The sequence below is a fragment of the Musa acuminata genome, chromosome BXJ1-10 (genome assembly GCF_036884655.1).
Source record: "Musa acuminata AAA Group cultivar baxijiao chromosome BXJ1-10, Cavendish_Baxijiao_AAA, whole genome shotgun sequence".
NCBI classification, from domain to species: domain Eukaryota; kingdom Viridiplantae; phylum Streptophyta; class Magnoliopsida; order Zingiberales; family Musaceae; genus Musa; species Musa acuminata.
In genome coordinates this window covers 19,063,494-19,088,810 of record NC_088336.1, presented here as the reverse complement: position 1 = coordinate 19,088,810, position 25,317 = coordinate 19,063,494, and the positions used below count along the sequence as shown (strand labels likewise).

General features: G+C 36.3%; 2 protein-coding genes and 1 long non-coding RNA gene across 3 annotated transcripts; 1 reads left to right on the top strand and 2 right to left on the bottom strand.

The window, feature by feature from the left end:
* Positions 1-6,515: 6,515 nt before the first annotated feature.
* On the bottom strand, positions 6,516-10,662 carry LOC108951364 (uncharacterized). The gene is made up of 3 exons (XR_010480355.1): positions 10,375-10,662; positions 9,413-9,513; positions 6,516-8,358 (listed from the first exon to the last, which is right to left on the bottom strand). It is a non-coding gene; the product is annotated as an uncharacterized LOC108951364 (long non-coding RNA).
* Positions 10,663-11,219: 557 nt separating this feature from the next.
* On the top strand, positions 11,220-16,992 carry LOC135595331 (eyes absent homolog). The gene is made up of 6 exons (XM_065086125.1): positions 11,220-11,371; positions 12,266-12,621; positions 13,295-13,459; positions 13,768-13,861; positions 15,199-15,393; positions 16,389-16,992. The coding sequence occupies exons 2-6, from the start codon at positions 12,379-12,381 to the stop codon at positions 16,655-16,657; spliced, it is 966 nt and encodes a 321-aa protein (XP_064942197.1). The 5' UTR covers positions 11,220-11,371; positions 12,266-12,378; the 3' UTR covers positions 16,658-16,992.
* Positions 16,993-17,904: 912 nt separating this feature from the next.
* On the bottom strand, positions 17,905-21,075 carry LOC135595332 (uncharacterized). The gene is made up of 2 exons (XM_065086127.1): positions 20,790-21,075; positions 17,905-18,427 (listed from the first exon to the last, which is right to left on the bottom strand). The coding sequence occupies exons 1-2, from the start codon at positions 21,021-21,023 to the stop codon at positions 18,191-18,193; spliced, it is 471 nt and encodes a 156-aa protein (XP_064942199.1). The 5' UTR covers positions 21,024-21,075; the 3' UTR covers positions 17,905-18,190.
* Between the last annotated feature and the right edge of the window lie 4,242 nt (positions 21,076-25,317).

Genomic DNA, 25,317 nt, shown 5'->3' with positions numbered 1-25,317 from the left:
ATGCTAAAAGATAACTCTTTATTTTAGATATTTTTCAAATTAACCACCCACTTAAAAGGTTCAGTATAAATCATTGACTCTTCTCTAGAGAAAAAAAAACTGATTAGAGATGATCAACCCTGATCAAAGCAAAGAATTAAGCTTGAGCTCAATTTGAGTTAGACTCAAATTGAGAAGATTTCATTTATCACTAAGAGTTAGACACCAATTGAGAGTCCTTCTATAATTAGAATCTAGAAGTTCCTTATGCAAGACTAATAATTATCTTTGATTAAGAGTCCTTTAGTTAAGAGTCTTCCTCTTCTACAATTATAAATAAGGAGATTCAACACCCTCTAGGGAGAATTAAAAAAAGAAAGAGGGAAAAACTTGAAAGAAGCCTTAAGAAGCCAATATTGTATATTCAAGAAGCCTATTTGTAATTATATAATTATATATTTATTTTTCAAAATCAATCTAGATCTTTTTTCACTTTCATATTTCATTTCTTCCGGCATCCCTATCAAACCTCTCACAAAACGTAAATTCACTTGAATCTTATCTCCCAAATGGATTAAGAAACTTCTCAATACCTCAAATGATTTATTGATCAATTGTGGTTTTGTAATATTATAGTTTTGTTGTTATAGTGGTGGTTTTAGAATTGGATTATTTTGAATATCCTATCATTAATATAATTATAATATGAGTTTGAGTGGGACTGATCCATAATAAGCTAAATTAGGTCTTTTGGCACAAAAAAGGAAATCTTGGATATTTGATAATATCTATTCATTCATTATTTGTTTTGTGATGGGCATGTGTAATTTTTACTATAATACTATAAATTGCTAAGCACAAGAAAGGAGCAAGTTTAATGTTATCTTGGAGCATTTGAACACACACACTAGTAAAACACTTAATCTTGGAATAAATCACTTAATCTTTCTCTCTCTCTCTCTCTCTTAAAATTTTGGCAAGGATCAATCTATTCTAAACCTAACTGGATTCTTTCTGCTAGATAATTCAATTATTAAGGCAATAAGATTTTTCTAGAACCTATTAAACATGGATAACATAAATGTATGCACTTAGACCTCACCATCAAATTTCATCTTTTTAAATATCTTATTGAATTTATGACAGATAATTCTTGAAAATTATTATATATCAAACAAGAAAATTTAATATAAAAAATTTACCCAATATATTATATGAATAAATCTCACACTCTTATGTAAAGTTAATTTAACCATATCATGTTAATTAAGTTAGGATGCTTGACTAAGTGATTTACGAAATTAAACCAAGAGCTTGATTATGACTAATAAATAATATTTCATCTACTTGCAAGAGTATTTATGGTACATATAATGGGATGAAATAAGAAATAGAAGATTCAATTAAATAATATGGATAAATTCTCAGTTAATAGTTAACTAATTGAAATAGAATTGTAGGTCTATGTTACATCTAACCCTTTAATCATCTTCAGCAGAAGGTTTAAGCATATATTTTATTAGATGAAGAATTATTATGCTTGAAATATTAGTTTTATATAGTAAAATAATAAATGTTTACATCTTGTGTTTTATAGTATCCAACGTGGTTAATTATTAATTTTATGATGAATATGCTAAGTTATGACTTAGTGTATGAAGACTTAATAATATTATAGTATTAAATTTTTACTATGCATATATTTAATAATGATTTGTTTGTATATCTTGAAACTTATGTTAAAGTATTAATTTTATTTTATTTGATATATAGTATGATGAATGTTTATATGGCTTGTATTGTAACTTTCAATATAGCCAAATAATTCATTTATTTTGTCACATCCTAGATTTATAAAATATAATAAATCATCATTTTATTATTCATAATTTATAAATATACTCTCTTTTTTTCTTTATCCTTGAATTCAAATTTTTGTATTGACAATAGTAACTATTTTATTAACTAAAAAAAAGGTCATAAGTCTTCCAACTACACTTTAGATCTATTACAAAGTAGTAGATTACTCAAAAAATAAATATAAGGTAAAAACATATTAGCAACCACACATACTACTAGCAACTTCCGAAAATTTATAAAAATAATCTTAAATATTCATGAGATATATACAAATATCAGTAATTTAATATGAAATGATAATATATTCATTCATCGTAAAACTTATGCTTTACAAAAGCAATGATAATTTTTTATATAATAAACAAAATCATGCATAAGCCACATGCAACATATACATAATAATCAGATAACAAAGATGTATATGACACCCGATGGTATACTCTCCCAATAGCGGATATAGGAGCATACTCCACGGGATGGATTCCTCTCAACAGCAGATGGAGATAACTCATATCACACTCCCAATAGCGGATGGAGTGGTATCCCTCACCCGCCCAAGTGAGGACACTTTCCTTCGAATATCGAATAAATGAATCATCTAATCGTCATGTTTGGCCACTTGCTAATCCCCAAAGGAAATCGTCATACCTGCCCTCGGTAGGGATACATAACCATCAATGATTATTCATTTATATTTATATATTCATTCACGCATGTATTCAAGAAATTAGTATGATAAAAAATTATGAGAGACTATGCTTGATGTATGATCTACTAGACTATATTCATTAGTGGCTCCGCATTGTATTAGGCCTACAAATTCTTTCACAAGTTGTACTTCTAATATAGACCATTAGCCTAGTCATATATACTATATAATGATAATCATATCAATATCATGAACTTAAGGAAAGTAGAAAATCAATAATTATTTTTAAATTATATCTTTAAATAAAAATTTTAAGTTCATCAAATCATAAAACATAAAACATTAATCTCTCAATAGTCCTCAATCAATCAAAACCATAATTGGAATAGCTCAATTGACTTAAACCAAACTCAATTCAATTGTAACCTAAGAAACCAACCTCAAATCCTTATATAACCGATCTGAAATCATAATAGATTGGTTTAATTTAGATTTGATTGATCAAGATTAGGTTAAGTAGGTTTGAACTAGTCAAGTTGGTTTGGAATCACCCTAACTGATCAAACCCGTCTAATTCAATCAATTAATGAGCTCAAACTAATAAGGGGAGAGAAAATCGGACTATATCGTATAATGTTAACCCAAACCGAACCGACCGACCTGAGTCTTGGACGAGTCATATGTGCCGCATGTGTTTATCTCAAGTAATAGGTTGGGTTGAGGTACAATATTCTAGATAGGGGATGATGTATCTAGCGCCAATCGCATAGTTGGACAGACTTAACTTCTCGGGATAGATAAAGCCTCACTCATAAATTGGGCTAAGCCTTACCACTGAACTGGGTCATACTTGACTCGCTGGTTGGGTCATACCCAGACACATGAGTTGGGGTTGTGTCTGACGACATGGGCTAGGTCGTATTTAATCGCATGAGCTAGACCATGCTTAACTACATGAGTTGTATCATACCTTATCACATGGGCTAGGTCATACATGACCACATGAGCTGGGTCGACCCGATGTACCAGATCAACCTGACTCAAGTTAGACCCAAATTAGACTTTTTTTTATCAAATTAGATTTTAATATTTTAAATTATTAAAGAATAACTAAATCAATAAATGAAAGAAATTAAATTCATGGTCTTAAATTTAAAACTAATTAAATCAAGAAATTCACACATAATTCTTGAAACATAGACATATCTAATTAAATAAATTAAAACTATTATATTAATCCAAAAATAATAATTTTAATAATTAAATTAATATTAAATTAACTTAAGCTTAATAGACTAATATAAATCAAATAATCATTGTAACATCACAAATCAATTATTATTATTTATTAATCATCAAATTTTAAAATTAAAATATTAGTATGCATCATAAAATTATAAAAATCCTAATATTGGATTTCAAAATATAAATGAAAGCTGATTAAAAAAGAATCCTACCTCTCTTCAATTATCCTTTCCTCGGGATCATCTCATTGGGAAGTCATCTCCTCAATCCTCCCAGTGAGAAATGAGAAAGGAGGAGCCCCAAGAAGATGAGATCTCCCCAAAAGGTAAGTAATAATTTAATTTTAATTTATTTTTATTTACTTTCACTTATACAGAGAAAATTATAATATTTATTTCTTATGGTTCACACACGAAAATAGAATATAAAATATTTATTTCCTAAAAATCACATCCTTTGTTTAGGAAATAAATCAATTAACAATCTAATTGATTAACAAAATTCCTAACTTGTTTACATGATTAAGGAAATCAAATTTAATCATTTCCTTAGCTATAGTACATAAACATGGAAGATAATAATAAAATAATATATTATTTATAGTAATTAATTTACATTAAGGAAAAAAATTGCTGATGATTACATATTTAACTTTATGTAATGTATCAAAAATCATGAACTATGATTTAGTAATCTACAAAGACGTATAAGTTGTATCATTGACATTAGATATATGTGATTGAAAATTATATATTAATTATAAATATAATTTCAAGCTAGGTGCTTGATATTTTCTCTTACCATATACTTGTATCTCATCGTAGATTTAAGTGTGGTAAACTTTTAGACCAATGGATGACACTTTAAGTTGTGGAGATAATATTATAATATATTTTACATGGTAGTAGTTTTAATAAGAGAATTAAACAAATATTTTTACTAAATAGATTATTTTTTATAAAATTATATAAATAAGAGTTACTTATTGTCATCACATAAGAAATATACGCCTAACCCATGAGATCCTAGTTAGATCAGAGTGGAGTGAGGAAGAGATGATACTAGAATAATGATTTTGAGAACTTCAAATATCATGAGGCCCATTATTTTTGCTAAAAATCTAAGTATTATTGACAAAAAAAAAATTGAGGTTAAAGTGATAGAGTGGAATTATAATTGGTAGAATTTAGAGGACCAAATCTTTTTTAAAGGGGGAAAGAATTATAATATCCTAATTTTAATTGTGGATAAATTAATAATTTAATTTTGCAAGAGGAACATAGGATTATATTTGTGGTTGCCATTTCATCCTCTTGTGACAGAGAATGCAACCATCAAGGAGTGAGAGGAAATATTAGCCATCACCTACAAAAGACCAAGGTAGAGATTTAAATCCTCATATTTCTCTATCTTTTATGGATATCATGATATAGGAATTTTTCATATGCTTCTTTTTCATTATGTTAAGAATTATTTTTACAAATTCATATTTTTTTTCTCTTCAGTTCTTAAGTTTATCATGGTATTATTATGCGCTCCTTGTCTTAAACTAATTGTATATGACAATCCTCTTCATGAGTTAAACTAACAATTCACTTAAACCAAACCTCCTATGACCAAAGCTATATTTATCGATCAAGCCAGTGATCAACCTAAGTATACATTCGCGAACCTAGTGAGCGATATGAGCCTACAAGATTCAACCGTCAAATATGGCTACGAGTTTTGGAATTAAATATACATGTTGAAAGATAACTCAATAGTTTAAATATTTTCTAAATTGACCATCTACTCTAAAGGTTTAACATCAATCGGTTGACCTTGTCATTCGACTTAGAAGTGAGAGGCACAAGATTAAGTATGACTTATTCTTAAAGGCATCTTCTCCATCATGTGTTGCTAATTGTATAATAAATATTCGTTAGAAATTCTAAAGAAACTTGTTATGTTGGAGTAGCTTTCCTCTTCGCATATTCTCGGAGGTTTTAAAAACTAACATATCCTAAGAATACTCTATTTTACATTAAACAAAACTATATATTATTTTGCCACTAAGCCACACTTACTAGATTGAACCCGTTGCATAATTTAAGGTCTAACATTTTCCTTCATGCAGAAGAGCAAGCTTTCATGTTTTATAGGTTGAGTTTCGATCATCTTAGGATTGCTATAAATATCCCATTATCTATGTATAAAGCATTTGCATGAGTATCAGATTCTTTGAATCATTAATTCCTCTACTTTATAAGCCCTTTATGCAAACTCTTTGAGTCATTGACTATTTTTCAACTCGCATGATCTCCTCTTTAACTTAAGCAATCTAGCTAATATTAAGTACTATCAAATTAGATTGATGAGATTGAGTCATAGCTCAAACTTTGCGTATATATATTTTTTATTTTTATGATACTTTTGAGATTGGTCATTCAAATTTTGGATGCTCACTCCTGTAATTGATTATTCCCTGTCTTTATTAGATGCAAACCATTTGTTCATATGTTTGTCCTACTTTACTACCATTTATGATGGGTTTAATTAATTTTGCCTAAATCATTTGTGATTAGCTTAACTAATTTTGCCTTATGATATCCATTTATAAAAGATCAACCTTCCTGTGATTTAGGACAGACATTCATGAAAAAGGAAAAGAAACAAATTAGTGACCAGCAAATTGTTACCATCACTCCACCAAAATATAAACTCTACATCACACATCACACAAATTCTTTGTGAATGATGCAACACAAATGTAGTAGACATTGTGAACTTCGAGCCATCAGCGGACAAAGAATCAATCAAGACTGTCAGTCTCGCTCATCCATGCAACATCGATTTCTAAGCGACGTGACAACCGATACCAACCGATAACACAGTGAAAATTCACGAGGTGAAGGATTGACAGGAATCTTCAACCTTTCTAAGCACTATACATTTGTTTCTTTTTAGCTGCTAAATTTCGAGTATTATAAGAAAATAGAGTAAGAACCATCCGATGTAGGCGTTTGCCGGAGAAGAAGAAACAGTGAAACTGTTCCTACAAGGAATCGAGGAATGCTCTTGAATTCAGTCTCTTTTCTTCTCGTTTCCATTGCTGCCAGTTGTACCTTCTCTGTTGCTCTATCTTCCTGCCTTAATTCCTTGGTATTGTGTCCATTCATGCCGGTAGAATGAGCTGTCTGTGCCGTAATACAGGGAAGACTGAAGTGCACGGCGGAGAGGAAGAGATGCTGGTGATGGAGACAGCGTGGGGGGTCGTGCTGACGGTGACGGCTGCAGCTATGGGGCTGGTGGCGGTGTGCGGCGGCTTGAGACGGCTGCACGAGTGGGTGCAGGAGGTCGGCCTTGGGGAGAAGCGCCGCCACCTGCCGCCGGGCGACATGGGTTGGCCCATCATCGGTAACATGTGGGCCTTCCTCCGCGCCTTCAAGTCCGGCCAACCTGATTCCTTCATCGCCTCCTTCGTCCGACGGTCAGTCATTCTCTTTCCCCGAGAATGAGAATATTATATATATATATATATATATATATATATATATATATATATATATATATATATATATATATATATTTGTTGATGGTTACGTTAGGTGCTTATTCTTCTTCTTCTTCGGCCAACGTTGATGGCAGATTTAATGGCGTGGGGATGTACAAGACGTACATGTTCGGCAGCCCCACGATCATGATCCACACGCCGGAAGGCTGCAGGCACGTGCTGATGGACGACGAGCACTTCATCCCCGGTTGGCCGAAGTCGACTCGGCTGCTCATGGGGGAGAAGTCCTTCGTCGGCATCGTGCGCGATGAGCACAAGCGGCTGCGGCGGCTCACCGCCGCTCCCATCAATGGGCACGAGGCACTCAACGACTACCTCCAGTTCATCGAGCACACCGTCGTGGCCACCCTCGAGAGGTGGGCCGGGATGGGCCAGATCGAGTTCCTCACCGAGATGAGACGGCTCACCTTCAGAATCATCATGCAGATCTTTCTGAGCTCCGGGAACGAGGATGTCATACGATCCCTGGAGAAGGTGTACACCGATCTCAACTATGGAGTGAGAGCCATGGCTATCAATCTCCCAGGGTTTGCCTTCCACAGAGCCCTTAAGGTAAGCAGTGCTTCTACACTGCAGAGTAATCAACTTTGCTACAGAAATTTTGAGTGCAGCGTGAGCGATTTGTTTATGGCCTGTCTCATTGGTGTGTATTACAAAGAGTCTCTATTGCATTTCAGGCCCGAAAAAGTTTGGTTGCAACTCTTCAAAGTGTGGTTGATGAAAGAAGAGCATTGAAAGCAAGAAATCTATCTCCAGCAAAGAAGGACATGATGGATAATCTAATAGATGTCGAAGATGAAAACGGTAGGAGATTGAACGATGAGGAGATAATTGATATCCTGATCATGTACCTCAATGCTGGCCATGAATCTTCTGGCCACATCACCATGTGGGCTACTGTCTTTCTTCAGGAGAACCCAGACATCTTTGAGAAAGCCAAGGTAACATTACAATCATAGATATCGTATTTAACCCATCATCCGATCACTTAATGTGGAGTATATCTGAAACAATCTTGACATGCCCAATGCTTTTCAGGCAGAGCAAGAGGAAATCAGAAGAAGCATGCCACCTGCACAGAAGGGGCTAACACTCACTGAAGTGAGGAAGATGAAGTATCTTTCAAAGGTTTGATGAGCCATATTCTTTAGATTCATTTCTATCAGGTGCTTCTCTTCTCGATTTGTTGGTCATAATAACAACAACAACACTTGTATATGAAGGTTACCGATGAGACGTTGCGCATGGTTAACATATCATTTGTTACTTTTCGTCAAGCAACCAAAGATGTTTATCTCAATGGTTAGTGTCCGAAACTAGTTGTTTTGTTTCTGGAAGCAAACTGAGGTACCAATTACAAAAGGCTCATTCAAATGTTGATCAATTATGCAAGTCATGTCACAGGCTATCTGATACCCAAGGATTGGAAAGTTCAGCTATGGTTCAGAAATGTTCACTTGGATCCTCAAGTATACACCGATCCTAAGAAGTTCGACCCCTCTAGATGGGATGTAAGTTGGCCACCTTGTTATGTGTATACATGTTTATGGTCCATTGTCTAATGATTATTCATAGAGCAATTAAATCAGGGCATACATTAAGAGATGAATTTTGCTTTGTTATTCAAGGATTTCACACCCAAAGCTGGAACATTTCTTCCCTTTGGAGGAGGCAGTAGGTTATGCCCGGGAAATGAGTTAGCCAAGCTAGAGATTGCTGTCTTCCTGCACCATTTTCTCCTCGGCTATGAGTGAGTCCTTTTACTCCCAAGCTAGTGGTATCACTTTGCTGATTAAAATGGGTTATATTTAGGCATATCTGTTTATGTTGTCAGATTACAGTTACTATGACTGATATTTTTTTCACATGTATAATCTTACAAAGGATATGAAATATGAATAATGTTCTTGCATGATCAAATTTGCACATGTTCTTTGAATTGAAGGGCATGAGTATCGAAATCCATACGAAGTTTATAGTCTTTTATTCTGAAAGGATTCATGTATCAAAATCGGATGAAGAATGTTTTCTTCGATACTGCTTTGTAGAAAGATGAATGATACATCTGCAGTTATGTTTGCGGCACATTATAGAACAATTTGAAGTAAATAGTCTCCGAGACATACCTCACAGAAAATCCATGTTGGGCCAATGTAGCTTAATTGAAATCATTGTGTTCTGCAATGAAATCCTAAGCTGAACCGTCCACGAAAACCAAAATTGGTACCTGCACCACACATACCGTGCCGTTAGGAAGTATACCGGTCATGGTGGTGTTTTCCTTGGAGTTTTAAGCACTTCATTTTCATGTAGTTAAAAGAAGATACTGTTTACTGATCAAGGGACTAAATGAAGCAGTTTATATCAGTATTTTCATGTTCTCCTGTTTTGCATTAGAATTCAAATGACATTAATATTAGAAAACTTCTTTATGCCATATCGCTTTGTAGAGTCGAGTATCGGTTTTGATGATCCTCAACTATTTACTCACAACCGTCGACAGTTCAAAATTTTTTTTGTTATTTCGAATAAATTTTGACTTATAATTGCTTTTCTGCAGGCTTAAGAGACTAAATCCGAAGTGTCCTATCAGATACTTGCCTCATCCTCGGCCTACCGACAATTGCATGGCAAAAATCACAAAGCTCTCTGCAATATCCATGTAAAAAGAGCAAAGCAAAACTCTAAAGTACCGAATATTCTCTCAATCAGAACATAAGAGTCAAAGCAGCTAATCATCCCTATATTCAATAAGCTTCATAAACAAATGCAGAACATTCTATTCGAATATGACATTCCTTTTGTGTATGCATTTAGAAGTACTGGTTGAGTAAGTGACAATTTGTGAGAGAATTTAAGGCATATGATGTGGTAAATATCAGTTTTGTGGAGCCTAACTATTTATCCTTTTTTTTCTTTCATGCTATGAAGTTCCACTATTTTCCGAACATCAACAAGAACAAGAGATAAAAAGAACAGAATTAATCTTCATCAACTAACATGATAGGCTCATGATTCTTTACACTCATAGATGAATGATATAAATTTATGGAAAAGCGAGCGTTCTTACCAGGGAAGATGTTAGTACCTGGGCATGATCAGCATACTTCATATCATCCAAAAACTACAACAATATCAGCAGCATAAGAAAAGAATAGAGAGTATTTGGGATTCTTAGTGAGTTCTCTCTTGCTTTGCAAAATTCAATCAATCTTTCCTCCCAAAAAACCCCAGATAATGAACGAAGAAAAGCCCATGTCTCTGCAAGCAGCTGAAGCAGCAGATCAAGCAAAGCATGATCGGTGACTCCGACCTTTGAAGAACAGAGCGGCTGCCACAGACCCTCGACTCTTCGGAAACGGAATAATAGATTAATGTTATATAGTTTACTAACATAAAGCCACAGCAGCAACAGTCAGTTATGCCGTTCGCAACGTTATCATGATGTGAACCGCATCCATGGATCGACGCGTTCGTTCCGTTTGCTTCGACAGCAATCCTCCTCCTCCATCGAGAGAGCAATGGTGGTCTCTGGAAACCGTGTGGGCCCAGAGCATCGGACGGTGGATCAGGCAGGAGAGGCCCATCGGACGGTCGTGATGCGGATGCTGATTATGGGCCCCGCCGAGGTGGATAAATATTTCGGGAACCGATCACGTTGTGGCGGGGCCCGCACGAAGGCGCTCCCGCCCACGGTTTTATCCCCCACGTACACTAAACCCGAGTCTCGGGTGCGTTGAGATTGGCGCTCGGCCACCGAGCAACGGCGTTAAGATCAGTGCGATGAACGGATGGACGGTGCGGATGAGCTTGGACCACCGAAGCTTATCTCCAACGGATAAGCGGCGGCAGCGGGCAGAGGACGACAACCCCATGCCGTCTCCTCCTCTCCTACCCGAACGGGGACGTCATCCGTGGGGCCCGCGACCTCTTTCTTCCTTGGGTTGCCACGTTTGCTTTCGAAACCTGTGCGATGTTTGAGCTGACACGGAAGATCCGCAGCCCCGGTGAGGAAAACTGTTATAAATACCCCCGGCGTCGATCCCATCGGCTTAGACGAATGCAGCGAGAGGGCAGATCTAGAGGTGTGTGTGCGATTCTAGTCTCGCAGATTTACTCGCTTCCATTTCCTTTTCCTTCAACCTCAGTTTCATCCAGATCTGGAATCGAGCGTTGAAATTTTTACATGCTTTTCTGTGTGCGCGCTTGCGTCGGCTCCCACGTGCACGTGCACGCGTGCGTGCGTGTGTTTTGATTTTCTTTTTTTTTTTTTCTTTCTTTTTTGATTTTTGATTTTATTTATTTTTATTTTTATTTTTTTTATTTTTATTTTTGAGGGTATTGTTTGTTTCCACTGTGATCGTGTGTTTTCTTCCTTCAAATCCACTCAAATGTTGTTCTTTTGTGTGTAACCTGATTTGTGTTGTGAAGGGACTGAAGCGATGCGTCTTTTTTTTTTTTTTTTTCTGATCTCCGTCCTGAGAGATCAGGTTCTGATGAACAATATGCAGATCTGTGTTAATCTAGTGAACATATATTGGGATTCGTTATATGATGTTGTATGCGATTAGATCTTGAACAACTGGAACAGAAAGAGGTTTCAAGCAATTGTTTTGATGTGTTAGTAGCTCATGTTCATGTCTGCTTTTGATTCGCTTTTTTGTAAGCGAAAAAAAAGTAGAGGTTTTTGATGAGGCTCTGCACACATGATCCTGTGACAACCAAAAAAGATCGGATTCTGAACTTGAATCATGCCACGAGTTTCGACTTCAGAACATTCATGGGAATTTGTGGCATCGGAACACTAATTATTGTACATGAATCAGAAGCGCAACTCTTCCTAATCGAAAGTGAAATTGGAAGTCAAATCGAGCGCTATATTCACTAATACAAACAAGAAAAGGAGAAGAAATAATTTTTTTTTGCAGTCAAGATTATAAACTGTTTTGTCTGATTGTTATTTTTCCTTTCAATCTCAGGTTGCTGCTCTATCTTTACCAACCGCGACGTCCTTCTTTTGCTGTTCAAGTGGTGTACCTACTTGTCTTGGAGATTAAAGAGCAGCGTTTGATTAGTGAAGGGGGGTGAGATAATGGATAGAACACCTACAGCTGCTTTATTGCGAGACCGAAAGATTTCCGAGGAGGTTGCCAAGCCGATGACAGTCTACATATGGGACATGGATGAGACACTTATCTTGTTGAAGTCTTTGTTGGATGGTACATATGCTGGGGCCTTTAACGGTTTGAAGGATAGAAGAAAGGGAATAGAGATTGGGAAGCTCTGGGAGAATCACATACTACAAGTCTGTGATGACCATTTCTACTACGAAGAGGTCAGTTCTTTAAAGCAGCTTCTATTTTTTCTTTTGTTTCTGTAGATCTTGCTGTCTCAGGGTAGGCTTTCGGCAAGCTAAATCAGAGTCTACTGGAACCTTGTCTGACCTATTACCATGGATCTTTAGCATTTTTTTGAACTCACTGGGACTGAATGATTTAGAGGCCAGGCAATATTTTGATAGAGTTTTTATGTTGGCATATGTTTAGACTAGTCTAATAGTAAAAATATGTGTATCTTTAGGAATTTTATTTGAACTTTCAAGTGTATAGAAACAAAAAATTTCTTCTCTTTCATTTTGAGCACAATAACTGCCACAATCCATCTGATATACTTTCTGATTCAATAACTTTGATGGGTATAACCACGCTATCAAAAAAGATGTGAGCCTAAATTAATTGGTAATATATCCATGTATCTCTTATAGATCATCACAATCGTCCTCCCACTTCCAATATGGGTCTAATTAGGGCCTCAATTATCATGCTCAAAACTGAGTTCATCTTCTACTACACTTAAGATCTTAACGAACAAGTGGGCCATGCCATGTTCAACATGTCTCATATTTCATGTAGAATATGGATGGCCTATGAATTAGGAGTTTAGTGTCTGAGTCTATATGTTTGTGGCACTTGCTGACAATTGTTTTACGCTTCTGTGTTGTTTTGCAGATTGAGGACTATAATGAACCATTTCTTGATGCTTTGAGTGAATATGATGATGGACGAGACCTGTCAAAATATAATTTCAATGATGGATTTGGTTTTCCTTATGATGACTGGAATAAAAGAAAACTTGCTTATCGACATCGCTCCATTGCTGAGAAGTACTCACAGGTATTGCTGGAAGCTAGCTTCTATTTTTCAGTCTATTCATGCAAAACCGTATCAATATATCAATAATTGTTACAGCCTGGACTGGGGTATTGATTTATGTTATCAAATGTGGTCCATCCTGAACTGGTCTTTGGGTGTTCCTTGAATTACATGGGTTTGCTCGTAACATAAGTCCCACCTTGATAAGATGTTATGCTGCCACACAGTTTGATTTTGTTAATTTGCTTAAATGTACACAATAATTTTACTCCTGCTTTAATCAATGATAGATCTCCAAGTACTTGACCCTGGATTCTCGGTTAATGCAGGGTTTATGTAAGATACTTGACCAACAGACAGTTAAACTCTGGAATGATCTATACAGTTTGACTGATAGCTACACGGATGGATGGCTTTCCTCGGGTATGTTGTTCCAAACACAGTGTCCTAATTAACAAACAGTCAACTATTAACAGATAATTGGTTTTGCTATGATGATTAATCTTTTTCTATTTTTGTGGACTTAAGACTATTCATATAAGCTTGGTTAAGTTTGAGACACTAATCCATCTACACTAATCCATCTAATGCAAAACCAGTTAGTTGATGCATATTTGTTCCTAGGTTATGTGATGGTGTAGAAGCAACAATTGAGTTCAAACCATTTGTTTTCCAATTAACCAATAATAATATATTGGTATGTTGTGTTGGATTTTTGGTTGTGATTGGTACAAAAGATGGGCAATATCTCACCTTGAAATCAATTTGGTTAGGTATTTAGAATTTTTGTAGAAATTAATTATATATTTTTTTATCAAAGCTGGAACCTAACTTAATTGAACTTTTATATATCAAGTTCTATCAATGCTCATAGAGGTAAAAGCATTTTGGTAAATCTGGAATCTTTACTGCTATGTTTGATATCCTGAAACCACCTATATCGTTATATGATCATCTTTAAATGGTTTGAAAAATCTTAACCAACTTGTTTGATTGTACCTCCTAATTGTGGATCCACGAGGAGTTGACTTTAAATGCCTTGATCTAAACATCTTTCCAGTGTTTACAATAGTGGTTCTTAATTGGGATCATGATGGAGCTGGGAGCTGCCATAGCATAGGTTTTGAAATCAGGCTATATTGGCTCTTGTCATTACCGATAAACCTTATTTAAGTGTTTTTCGGATGTAAAAGATAGTAGTTTTTATGCAATTTTTTCCCTTGTCCATCTGGAAGCAAGCATTGAGATCTTGCAGCTTCATTTTCTTATGATCCACATATTATGTAGTTGATCTCCCAGAGGAGTTGATCCAAGGTTCCCTAATGCATTTGCCAATGTCAAATCCAATTTTGCCAAGAAACTTGATGCTAGTGTCAGGGGAATCTGTGAGGACCAAGTGATTCTTTTCTGGACCCTTGTCAATATTTGTGATTTGTATTATATATTGAACTTTTATAAATGGTATTTCACTGTTATGTTGCCTTGTGAATTTGTTTATATTAACTGTGTTTCATTCTACTTTGTATCCTTTCTTTAGAGGAATATATTTACAGCCATAGGTACTACAAATATAAATCCTTAAAACAACAAAACCCTAATTTCTTCTGCAATTGATAGTAATTTTGCTAGCCATTTTTTTTGTTCTTTGCAATGCAACAGATTGTGCTTATATCATATCATGTATCTTTTCATCATTTTGCTTATATTGATGAATCTTTCTTCAGTTCATATGTAGTTTACATTTTTTCTTTTTGTTGCAGGACATGCCCTATTAGAGCAAACTTTAGGTAAAACTAGCCTTCCATCAAATTACCTTCTTTCATCTGACCCAACAACCAGATCCGTTACTTCCAAATATCAGAATATTAATGTCTTAGTTACTTCGGGGTCCCTGATTCCTAGTCTTGCCAAGTGCTTGCTTTATCGGTTGGATGATGTGATCGCAGCTAATAATGGTATGTATTTTCTTCGTTAGTTATTTGTCCTTGTTTGTTGCTTTGTTTTAATACGGGGAACTGGATCAAGCTTTATTTTGTTGTTCAAAAGCCAAGGGGTAGAAGAACCACAATAATCCAACGGAGAAAAGATGGTAAAAACAAAAACAAATGAGAACTATACTTATTTGGCTGCCATAGGGAAACAGTTAACCCTGGGGTATTGAAGTCACTGGAATATGGAGCTAGCTTAACACAATTGCCTTTCTTCTCTTCAAGGTCATCATACTAGATGTGATGATATTAATCTCCTTCAAATAGATTTGTTTTCTACTGACCCAACATAGTAAATTTGAATCTTGTTTATGGCTGAGAACCACTGGAAAACATCCATCTGTTTTCTTCATGCTTGCACAAGAAGTGAAAAACCATCCAGTAATATAATGAAGGTTGAGACTGAGTTGGTAAATTTTAACTTTCGGATATCTGGCTTTAGGGAAAGAGTGTGCATAGCTTGAGGAAATCTTAGTCCAAAACAGTATCTGAACTTACACATTAGACTTTATGGAATTTTGCTAATTGTCTTTTAATTCTCAAAATGGTGCTTAAGGGTGAACGAGGGAACATTTGTCTTGGCTGGTTGTCAGGACTGGAAGTAATCACATTAACTTTGCTAGTAATGGTGCATGAGATTGATGTTACAGTTTAGTGAAACAGGTGTGTGCCATGACCTTTCTAGATACCGCATTATGCCAATTGACATAAACCAAATATTAGCCTGGTCATGTGTTTACACCTCCAGCATTGGTTGGTTCAGCATGTGAATATTTATTGAACTGTTAGATGATACTGTCTGGGAGGATTTTTTTAGTATTGAGTTATCCTTATGCCAAGAATGTTGCCTACATATTTCAGAACGTTCTTCAAACTAAATATGCTTGTGATGTTCCATAATCAATTGTTTGCAGTTGAATCCTTCCTGTCAGTATTTCTAACACTTTTCATCACTCTTCTAGTTTACAGCTCATGGGAAGTAGGGAAGCTTAGGTGCTTCTCATGGATCAAGGAACGGTTTGGTGGCCCAAATGTCCGGTTCTGTGTAATTGGAGACGGAACAGAAGAATGCGAAGCTGCGCAAGCAATGCGATGGCCGTTCATTAAAATAGATCTGCGACCAAGTAGTCCTTGTCGCTTTCCAGGTCTAACTATGAAAGTGGTTCAGAGTTATACTGATGTGATGTATGGATCTCCAGATGTTGAAGTCGAAGAAACAGAAGAGTTCTGAGACCTGCATCTGCTTAACCAGTCCCTGTATACTTGAAACAATCTCTTAGACTCTCCTACACAATTCACAAGGTCTTTCCTGGAGAAGAGCTTTTGCAGCATGGTAAAATTATCTAATCATGGAAACAGACCTCGCTGCTTAACTTACAAGATCAAGGCTTTCCATATCTTATTTTTAAGTGGAGCCTCATGCACTGAGCTGCTCTTTTTTATAAGCTCTTCCTGGTACATTAGGCATGCTATAGTCTAATGCAAGAGTTGTAAGTTATGATCCTTCATGTACATAACCATGCTTCAATGATCTTAATGTGCCTTTGTACATAGTATTTTCCTTTACCCTCAGTGGTTACTGCTTCCTCTTGTAATTCGTGCCCTCATCTCTGGCATTAAGAACATCAAGCTCTCATTGACTCCTCTTACTCTCTGACCTTGTGGTTATTTGATGACACAAGCAAAGTGTAACTCCTTGTGAGCTGATGTCATGTTTGATAATAGTAGTGTAAAATGACATTTTTTTACCATCAAAAGTATGGCCTTTGGTATCAGCAGTGGCAAAGATGAGATCAGATGATTGCTAAAGCTTCATACTATATCAAGAGCATATCTGTAACTGCTGATGTATTCCCTGGCATCAATAAGATCAAGTCTGACCTTGTGAAGCAAAGTTGAAGTCTTTGAGTAGTATATCAAAATTGTATCTTTGTTACCTTCGGAATTACTTAGTCATCTTCCCAATGGCAGGATATGATCATATGATTGTTCTCTCACTTCACTAGAGCATTGCTGTTGTTGATGATGATCCATTTATGAAGCTCATTGAAAATTCTGGAAATGCTAGGCCAAGGCTTGTATCTGATGTAGGGAGATTTCTTAAGACCCGGTCGCATGAACCATCTAGGTTCATAATATGTGATACAGAACTCTTAATTCCAATGCATCCTGAGACAGCATGAGACTTGAAAAGGGCATAGAGAATGGGAAGTCATCCCAAAGAACGATAGCTGCATAGCAACTAAGAAGGTGCCAGTGCGACCTGCATGGTACAGGACCTTGGTCACCTCTGAACGAGTCTGTCAATTAATAGCTTGGAGAAGGTGGAGGACACATCATGCAGGCCAACCAGGGAAAAAAGGGCTAACAACACTAGAAATCTCATTCAGATATATGAACTTATGGTTATGCTAAACCCAATTCATACAAGCCAATTATTGAGATTTTGCCATTTAAATGGGTAAGAAGGGGAGGAAAGAAAATAAAAACATCAAAACCTTCATTAGAAGACCATCCTTGAATTTGACTAGTAAACATTTGAATACATGAATTTTGTACAGGTAAAGATTTATAATGGATCACTGAGAAGTGCAAAGCAAACCACAGGGTAGGCTAGTTTTGTATTGGCAGCAGTATCAATTCAACCACCCACCACCTACTGAAAATGTTGAATAAATAGGACTTGGGTATTGCTGGACAAAAGGGCAATTTGATTCATCACTGGAAATTCTCGATATCTGCAGCTCGCTGAGTTGATTTCTCATCACACCCATTGCAATCTTCCTTGGTGCTCTAAGCTCTGACGTAGGTTCCCGTCGGCAACAGTGACCTGTTTTCTCATCGCCATGGCAGTAGGCCTGGTGTTGTACTTTACCTGGAACTTAGGTGGTGTTATCTGGTTCTCAGTGGGAGGGATCTCAGCTATGACTTCACTCAAGAACTCATCTGCCACATCACCATCTTCATCAATTCGCAATCTCCTTGAATACCACCTAAAACCCTGATATAAAGAGAGAGAAAGAGGAAAAGATGGGCTCCAGATGAGGAAACAAATTACTTAAGCACCAGACATCACAAATAGTAAATGAATCAGAAATACCATGGGCCAAAGATGAGGAACTAGAAGACCTTCCACATACACAGAGCAAACTAACAGCAGTGGTACCAGCATCACAAAAAGAGAATCAGGCTTTAATCATTATAGTTGGTTCAGCTAGGCTCAAAACATTTGAAACTCAAATAACAAGAAAAGAAGGTTTTGCTAACATAGGGAAGCATGGAAAAGGGCCTGAGTAAGAAGAAAGAGATACTAAGAAAAAGACACAAGGAATTGGAAGAATGACAAAATGTATGATATCGTATATTTCTTTTTTTGTTTGGGAGAGCATGGGCGGGTGGGGTTATGCATCATACAATCTTAAAGAAGGAGAAGAATTGCAAGACTTGCTGATAGAAACAATGTAACAGAGCGAGGCTAGAAAATTATGAAGTCCAGTCAGCCATTTATGAAAAGCTTGGTAAACAAATATGGAAGAATCCAGTTCCACATTCAGCTTGATGGCTAAAACGCAAAATTACCACTTTTGTTTCTTCCCCTTTGGTTTAGATAGGTCCAAACACATAGGATGATTCCCCCCAATTTATTCTCAGATAGTTCTAACTCTCCCTTTAATATCACAATCATTTCTTATTTTGTCACTCTTGGTAAGAGTACAAATCAATCTCAACAGTCCCTTCCCTGCTACATCAATCTTCAAAAATATTGTTTGTGGAACATACTAATTATAAAGCACATCACTGATATAATTTTCATTTAAATCTAATACACAGTTCTTAAACATTCCAAATGCTTCTTAGTTATTCTATTAGAATCACAATATTAAATCAAAGTTGTATGCTCAACTACTGCAACAAACACATCCACACAAGATCAAGAGAAGCGGATCCGTTGTATGGAGACAAGATTACAGGAGCACAGAAGATGCAAGCAGACTCACAAAAGCAATAAGCTGAAGTCAAAGGAAGTGATATCTTGTAAAAATAAAGAATTAATCGGATTGAGCCAGAATTTGATGTATGACCAGTGGCATATAAAGTTCAACCACTTGATTTTCAATGGTCTTAGACGAAGTATAGGATTATCTGCAGTTAATCCGCAGTCTGATATTCTAATGAAAGCTATAAATTCACTTACTGGGAAAACCATGGGCATAGGACAGTAAAAATGAAAGCAAAAGTAGGGACTTAAGAGACTACCAAAGAGAATTACATGTATCATGCTGTATATACAGATCCATTAACAGAAATCAACAACAGAGAAAAAGAGAATACCTAAGAGAATTACATGTATCATGCTGTATATTAACAGAATTCAACAACAGAGAAAAAGCATAATGAAATTTTTGGTGTTACTTAAATGGTTCTTAACTAATGCATGATATATCCAAACATCAGTAGAAAGAATCCTTGAATCGCACCTAGCATCTCTTAAAAGGTAACAGTAAGTTTGTGATTCACAATGAACCAGATTTTTTGAAGAAGACAAAATCAACAATTCTCAATGGTATTCGATCATTTAAAGGTATCTCCAGGCATTACATGTCCTGGCTCAACAAGCTGACCCCAATTTTACAAAGGCCAAAATTTGGTAGCGACCTGATTGTAAACAAGCACAATCCTATTAATCTAGACGATAAATGGACATGCTTGCAGAAGCAATACAAAGGCTGCAAAGTGTATGTTGCACTAAGCTCAAAATCCAGATTTCAATGGTGGAAACAGAAAGTCCAAATATTTAGGTTCAACTATTCTTGTGATAAACCTAGGATTCAGCTTCGTTATTTTAAGATATTTAAGCAGTTAACCTTATTTATGTCCTAAAATTTTAAACTACAGTCAGAGTTAGATTTTGACTATATTTTTTATTTGACTCATTTAGCTTGTACTTATTTTTTCAGTGGCTTATTTTCATGAGTCTTTGACACAAACCTCCTAAGAAGGCTCACTTAAGACAAAAGAGAAAATTCCTAAAGGTGTTGGCTAGTAAATACTTTGATAAAGTATCGCAAAGTTCTAGGTTCGAATCCCACCTTCATCACTTACCTTTTACCCAAAAAAAAAAAAATCCATACAATTCATCCTTTTCCTGTAGAAGTATTAGGATTCTAGTTCTATCCAGTTCCAGATGCTTGTATGACTCATGGAAAATATCTTTTACATTGATACATATGAAACAGATGCAGATGGAGTTACAAAAGAAGGAAGAAAGAAACAATAACAAACACAAATAAAAGATCCAACTTTTCCCATCAATTTGGCAACAGGATCTGAACAGAGTGCAAAGGGGGGCACAAGAAGAGCACCTGGATTCCGCCCTCACCGGGATCGCAGGATACGAGCACGGGGCCAGGGCTGGGGCGCTCGACCGCGACGGGGACCTGCACCCCCCCGAACCCTCTGCCGGCGGCGCGGGGCGGTCCCGCACCCGTCCGGCCGCCCCCATCAACTCCGCCGCCATTCGGGTGGCGGACCTCCTCCTCCTCCTCCTCCTCCCGCGTCAACCCGAGAAATCCCGCGATCCTTCGGAGAATTCCCATGGGATCAGACTACCTATCCCCACCGCCTCCTACGAAGAAGGCAGAATAGAGAGAGAAAGAGAGCGGCGACGCATATTATATAACCCGCGTTAAGCCCAATAACAAATATTAGCCCACTAATACTCCGTTAAGCGCCCATTAGCAAAGCCCGTTGAGCTAAATAACAAATATTAGCCCACTAATACTCCACCGAGCGCCCATTAGCAAAGGCCGTTAAGCCCAATAACAAAATTCCAGTCCACTAAAACTCCACTAAGCGCCCATTAGCAAAGGCCGTTAAGCCCAATAACAAAATTCCAGCCCACTAATACTCGACTAAGCCTTCTTTTTTAGGAGCAACACAGTCTTATATTATTTATTATATGATATTATATTACATCTGATCGATAAATATTAGTCGATATAGTAAGAAGGTATAAAAGCATATAGTTTAATCTGCCATTGCATGAACACCTAATAACAGTTGCAATCGAAGCAATTCTTGCAGTCTGATCCAAAAAAACACTAAAACATATTTGATGAGAAGATTAGATTGTTTTCTCAAAAGTCATACTCTTATCAGTTCCTTGGAAATCTATCATCGCTTGATTCGATCAGCTAAATGTTCATAGTCTCGAATGAGGCTGAAACCAAGTCTGAAGCTGGCAAAGAGCCGCCGCTACCGACAGCACTCGTCTCCACGTCGGGCTCCTTCGTTCTTGAAGCACCTGCTGCTTCATCCATGTATGAGGTAGACTAATCAGGCAAGAGTTCTCAAGGTCGGGTGAGGCACCGAGACAAGCTTCGATCTCGTTTCTGAGAGTGGGCGATCGACCGAGTCCATGTTTGAGCAGGAGCGCGACGCCTGCCTGTAGCTGGATCTCGGTAGAAGAGAGCAAACATGGTAGGCCATCGAGTAGATCGTGGTTGGTGCGGTGGTTGATAAAATAAGATGCGACGAAGAAATTATGAAATTTCACTTAATAGTGCAATATTTATATAGATTCAGAGGAGAGATTTTTTTTTGTCATAATTAGTCAGTTATTTTAAACTTATCATGATCTTTCATCATGTCCTCGTAAGATTGAGCTTTTGTCAAACATGTTAATCTTGGACTAATGTAATAAAAATATTTTATGGGTAAAGGACTTTGTGAGAGAGTCTATTAGTCGATTAGTAGTATGTACGAGAGAAATACATATAGTTGATATCTGATAACTTGATCTCTAATGAAGTGAAAGTCAATGACAATATATTTTATGTGTGAATGGAACATTGGATTGATAGTATGTGGTATCGACATTGTCACAATATATTGTAAGAGTAAATATGGAGTTGATGTCAAGTTTCTATAGATTGGTGGCCTAGTTGTGGACCTTGTGACCGTCCTATGTTTCATGAAATTTTAACTGATTGGATTTGCTCCAAGGAAAATAATATATCATAATGTAGACATTTTATCATTAATGTTTCCTATCCAATCAGCATCGATAAAGGTACGAAGATAAAGTAACGAGTGTTTATGAAGAAGAAGACCATGTGAGAGTCATTTTGATATTTCGCAAGACTCATTTTATTGCAGACGAATGCGTAGTGAAGGGCCAATGCATGAATTATGATAATTCGTTGACTGCAACCAAGATGTTTGGACATGTGAGAGATAAGTACTATAAAGAGTCAAGTACTTATCGGTATTATGTGGGATCCGTAGTAGGATAATCATAATATAATTTAAGTGATTTAATAGTAGAGATTAGAATGACAACCTCTTTGGCATTCTGCATGTTCATCTTTGATAGCAGATCTTGAATATACTTTCTTTGAGATAGCACAAATCTTGAAGATGTGCATGCTACTTCTACTCCCAAAGTAGCTTAAGGTTTCTAAATCCTTAATGGTGAATTAATTTGCCAACTACTTGAGGAATTCTTTGATGTCCATAGGATTATTGTCGGTTATTATATAAAAATATCTTCAATTTGGGTCCCCTATAAGAAAAAAGCATTATTAACATTCAATTATCATATATGCTAACCTTTTGTGATAGCCAACTTAAGATAAGTCAGATTATTGTTAGTTTAACAATTAGACTGAATGTTTTTGTGAAGTTAATACTTGGTCGTTGATGAAATCCTTTGGCCACTATACATGCTTTATATCCGGCAATGGATATTTAGGTTTCGCTTGATTCGAAAGATTCACTTACACCTAATGATATTTTATGTGTGATGTGCTAGTCATAAGTGATAGAAGATAGAAAATAGAAGTGATGTTTTTCATTGATATGTTCTTCCTATTTATACAAGTTAGGAGGGAGGATTTCCCTCAATAAAGCAGCGAGATTTTTTCATACAATTGGAGAAATATTATATGCTATCATGCCCTTGCAAGATGGTACTCCTACTAAGGATGTCGATCTTGGACCGATGCAATGAAAATAGTTTATGAGCGAGAAGCTTCGTAAGTGAGTCTGCTAGTTGATCAGTCGTATGTACATGATAAACACGTAGTTGATGTCGGATAACTTGATCTCGCATGAAGTGAAAGTCGATGACAATATGTTTTATGCAGGAGTGAAATATTAGATTATCGCATAGATAGGTAGTTCAAACATTATCATAATATATTGTAGAAGTAAGAGTAGAGTCGATGTTGAGTTCCTTGAGCAGATTTGTGACCCAATTGAGTTCTGCAGCAGCGATAGTGATGTTATGATATTCAGCTTCAGTTGTAGACCGTGCAACTGTCTTTTGCTTCTTAGAACTCCAACTGATTGGATTAGCACCTAGAAAGACAATGTACCCCGATGTGAATGTTCTATTATTAAAGTTTCCTGCCCAATCAGCATCAACAAAGGCATGGAGATGAAGTAGAGAGTGTTTGCGGAGAAAGAGACCATAATTGAGGTTCTTTTAAGATATCATATAATTCATTTTATTACATACCAATGCGTAGTAGATGGTCGCTACATAAATTATGATAATTTATTGATCATAAATGAGATGTTTGGATGGATGAGAGCTAAGTACTGTAAGGAGCCAACTACTTGTCGGTATTGAGTAGGTTTCGTAGCAAAACTTCCATCACATAATTTAAGTGATTCACTAGTAGAGTGGGGAGTTGTAACCATTTTTGTGTCCTGTATGTTTGTTTTTAATAATAAATCTTGAATGTATTTTCTTTGTGATAGGAAGAGATATGAAGATGTATATGTTGCTTCCACTCCCAAAAAAATAGCTCAAAGTTATTAGATCTTTAAGGGAGAATCGATCTGCCAATTGCTTGATGAATACTTGGATCTCTATAGGATTATTTCCTGTGACAATAATGTCATTCACATACACCATAAGATATATTGTGTCTCCATGTTCTTATCGTAGAAATCATGAGGCATCAGACTTGGAGTTGTTAAAGCCAATTGAAGTAAAAAATGAGCAAAGTTTAGTGTACTAGGCTCTTGAAGCCTAACGAAGTCCATAAATAGCTTTTTGTAGTTTGCAAATATGCCTTGGATATTGAGGATGAATGAAACTAGGAGGTTGCTGCATAAAGATGTCTTTAGTTAGAGTTCCCTGTAAAAAGGTATTGTTAACATCCAATTATTATAATTATCAGCCTTTATGGTGGCCAAACTCAAGATAAGTTGGATTGTTATGGGTTTAATAATGAGACTGAATATCTCAGTAAAATCAACACTAGGTCATTGATGAAACCTTTTAGCAACTAGACGTACTTTATATCGGACAACGGATCCATCTGGGTGTCGCTTAATTCGAAAGACTCACTTACACCCGATGATATTTTATGTGTGATGAAAGGGTACAAGGTTTCACGTTGAGTTATGGATGAGGGCATCATATTCTTCACACATGGCTTTATACCAATACGGAGATTTTTGGGATTGAGTAAATATGGTGGGTTCAATGATCTTAGGTGAGGATCATGTGATAGCATGTAGGTCAAGGACTTGACGTGGTTTGAAAATATCACTCTTAGAGCATATTATCATTAGATGTATGGAGGATATGAGATTGTAAGGTTGTACTATTAGTATAAGCAGTGGAGTGTCACTAACACAGGCCGGATCAGGTTGAGGTACTATAGTGTCACTAGGTCTAGAAGGAGGTAAATGTAATGAAATCTATAAGCGACATCACATGCATAGCGGAAGAAAATAAAATAAAAACCTAAATTTTTTGAAAAATATGTTCATCGTCATGCGAAGATTGGTACACAAAACTCGCAAAACTTAAATACATATGTAAGATAGTGTTTTACTTAGGGAGATCGTATATCTTTGAATTCCTACATATCT

Excerpts from the sequence above, each read along its gene's own strand:
- LOC135595332 (XM_065086127.1), bottom strand. The coding sequence starts at position 21,023 with ATGGGAATTCTCCGAAGGATCGCGGGATTTCTCGGGTTGACGCGGGAG. Across the intron at positions 18,428-20,789 it reads CCGGTGAGGGCGGAATCCAG|GGTTTTAGGTGGTATTCAAG; the intron begins GTGCTCTTCTTG and ends TCTTTATATCAG.
- LOC135595331 (XM_065086125.1), top strand. The coding sequence starts at position 12,379 with ATGGATAGAACACCTACAGCTGCTTTATTGCGAGACCGAAAGATTTCC. Across the intron at positions 13,460-13,767 it reads TTGCTGAGAAGTACTCACAG|GGTTTATGTAAGATACTTGA; the intron begins GTATTGCTGGAA and ends CGGTTAATGCAG. Across the intron at positions 15,394-16,388 it reads TGTGATCGCAGCTAATAATG|TTTACAGCTCATGGGAAGTA; the intron begins GTATGTATTTTC and ends TCACTCTTCTAG.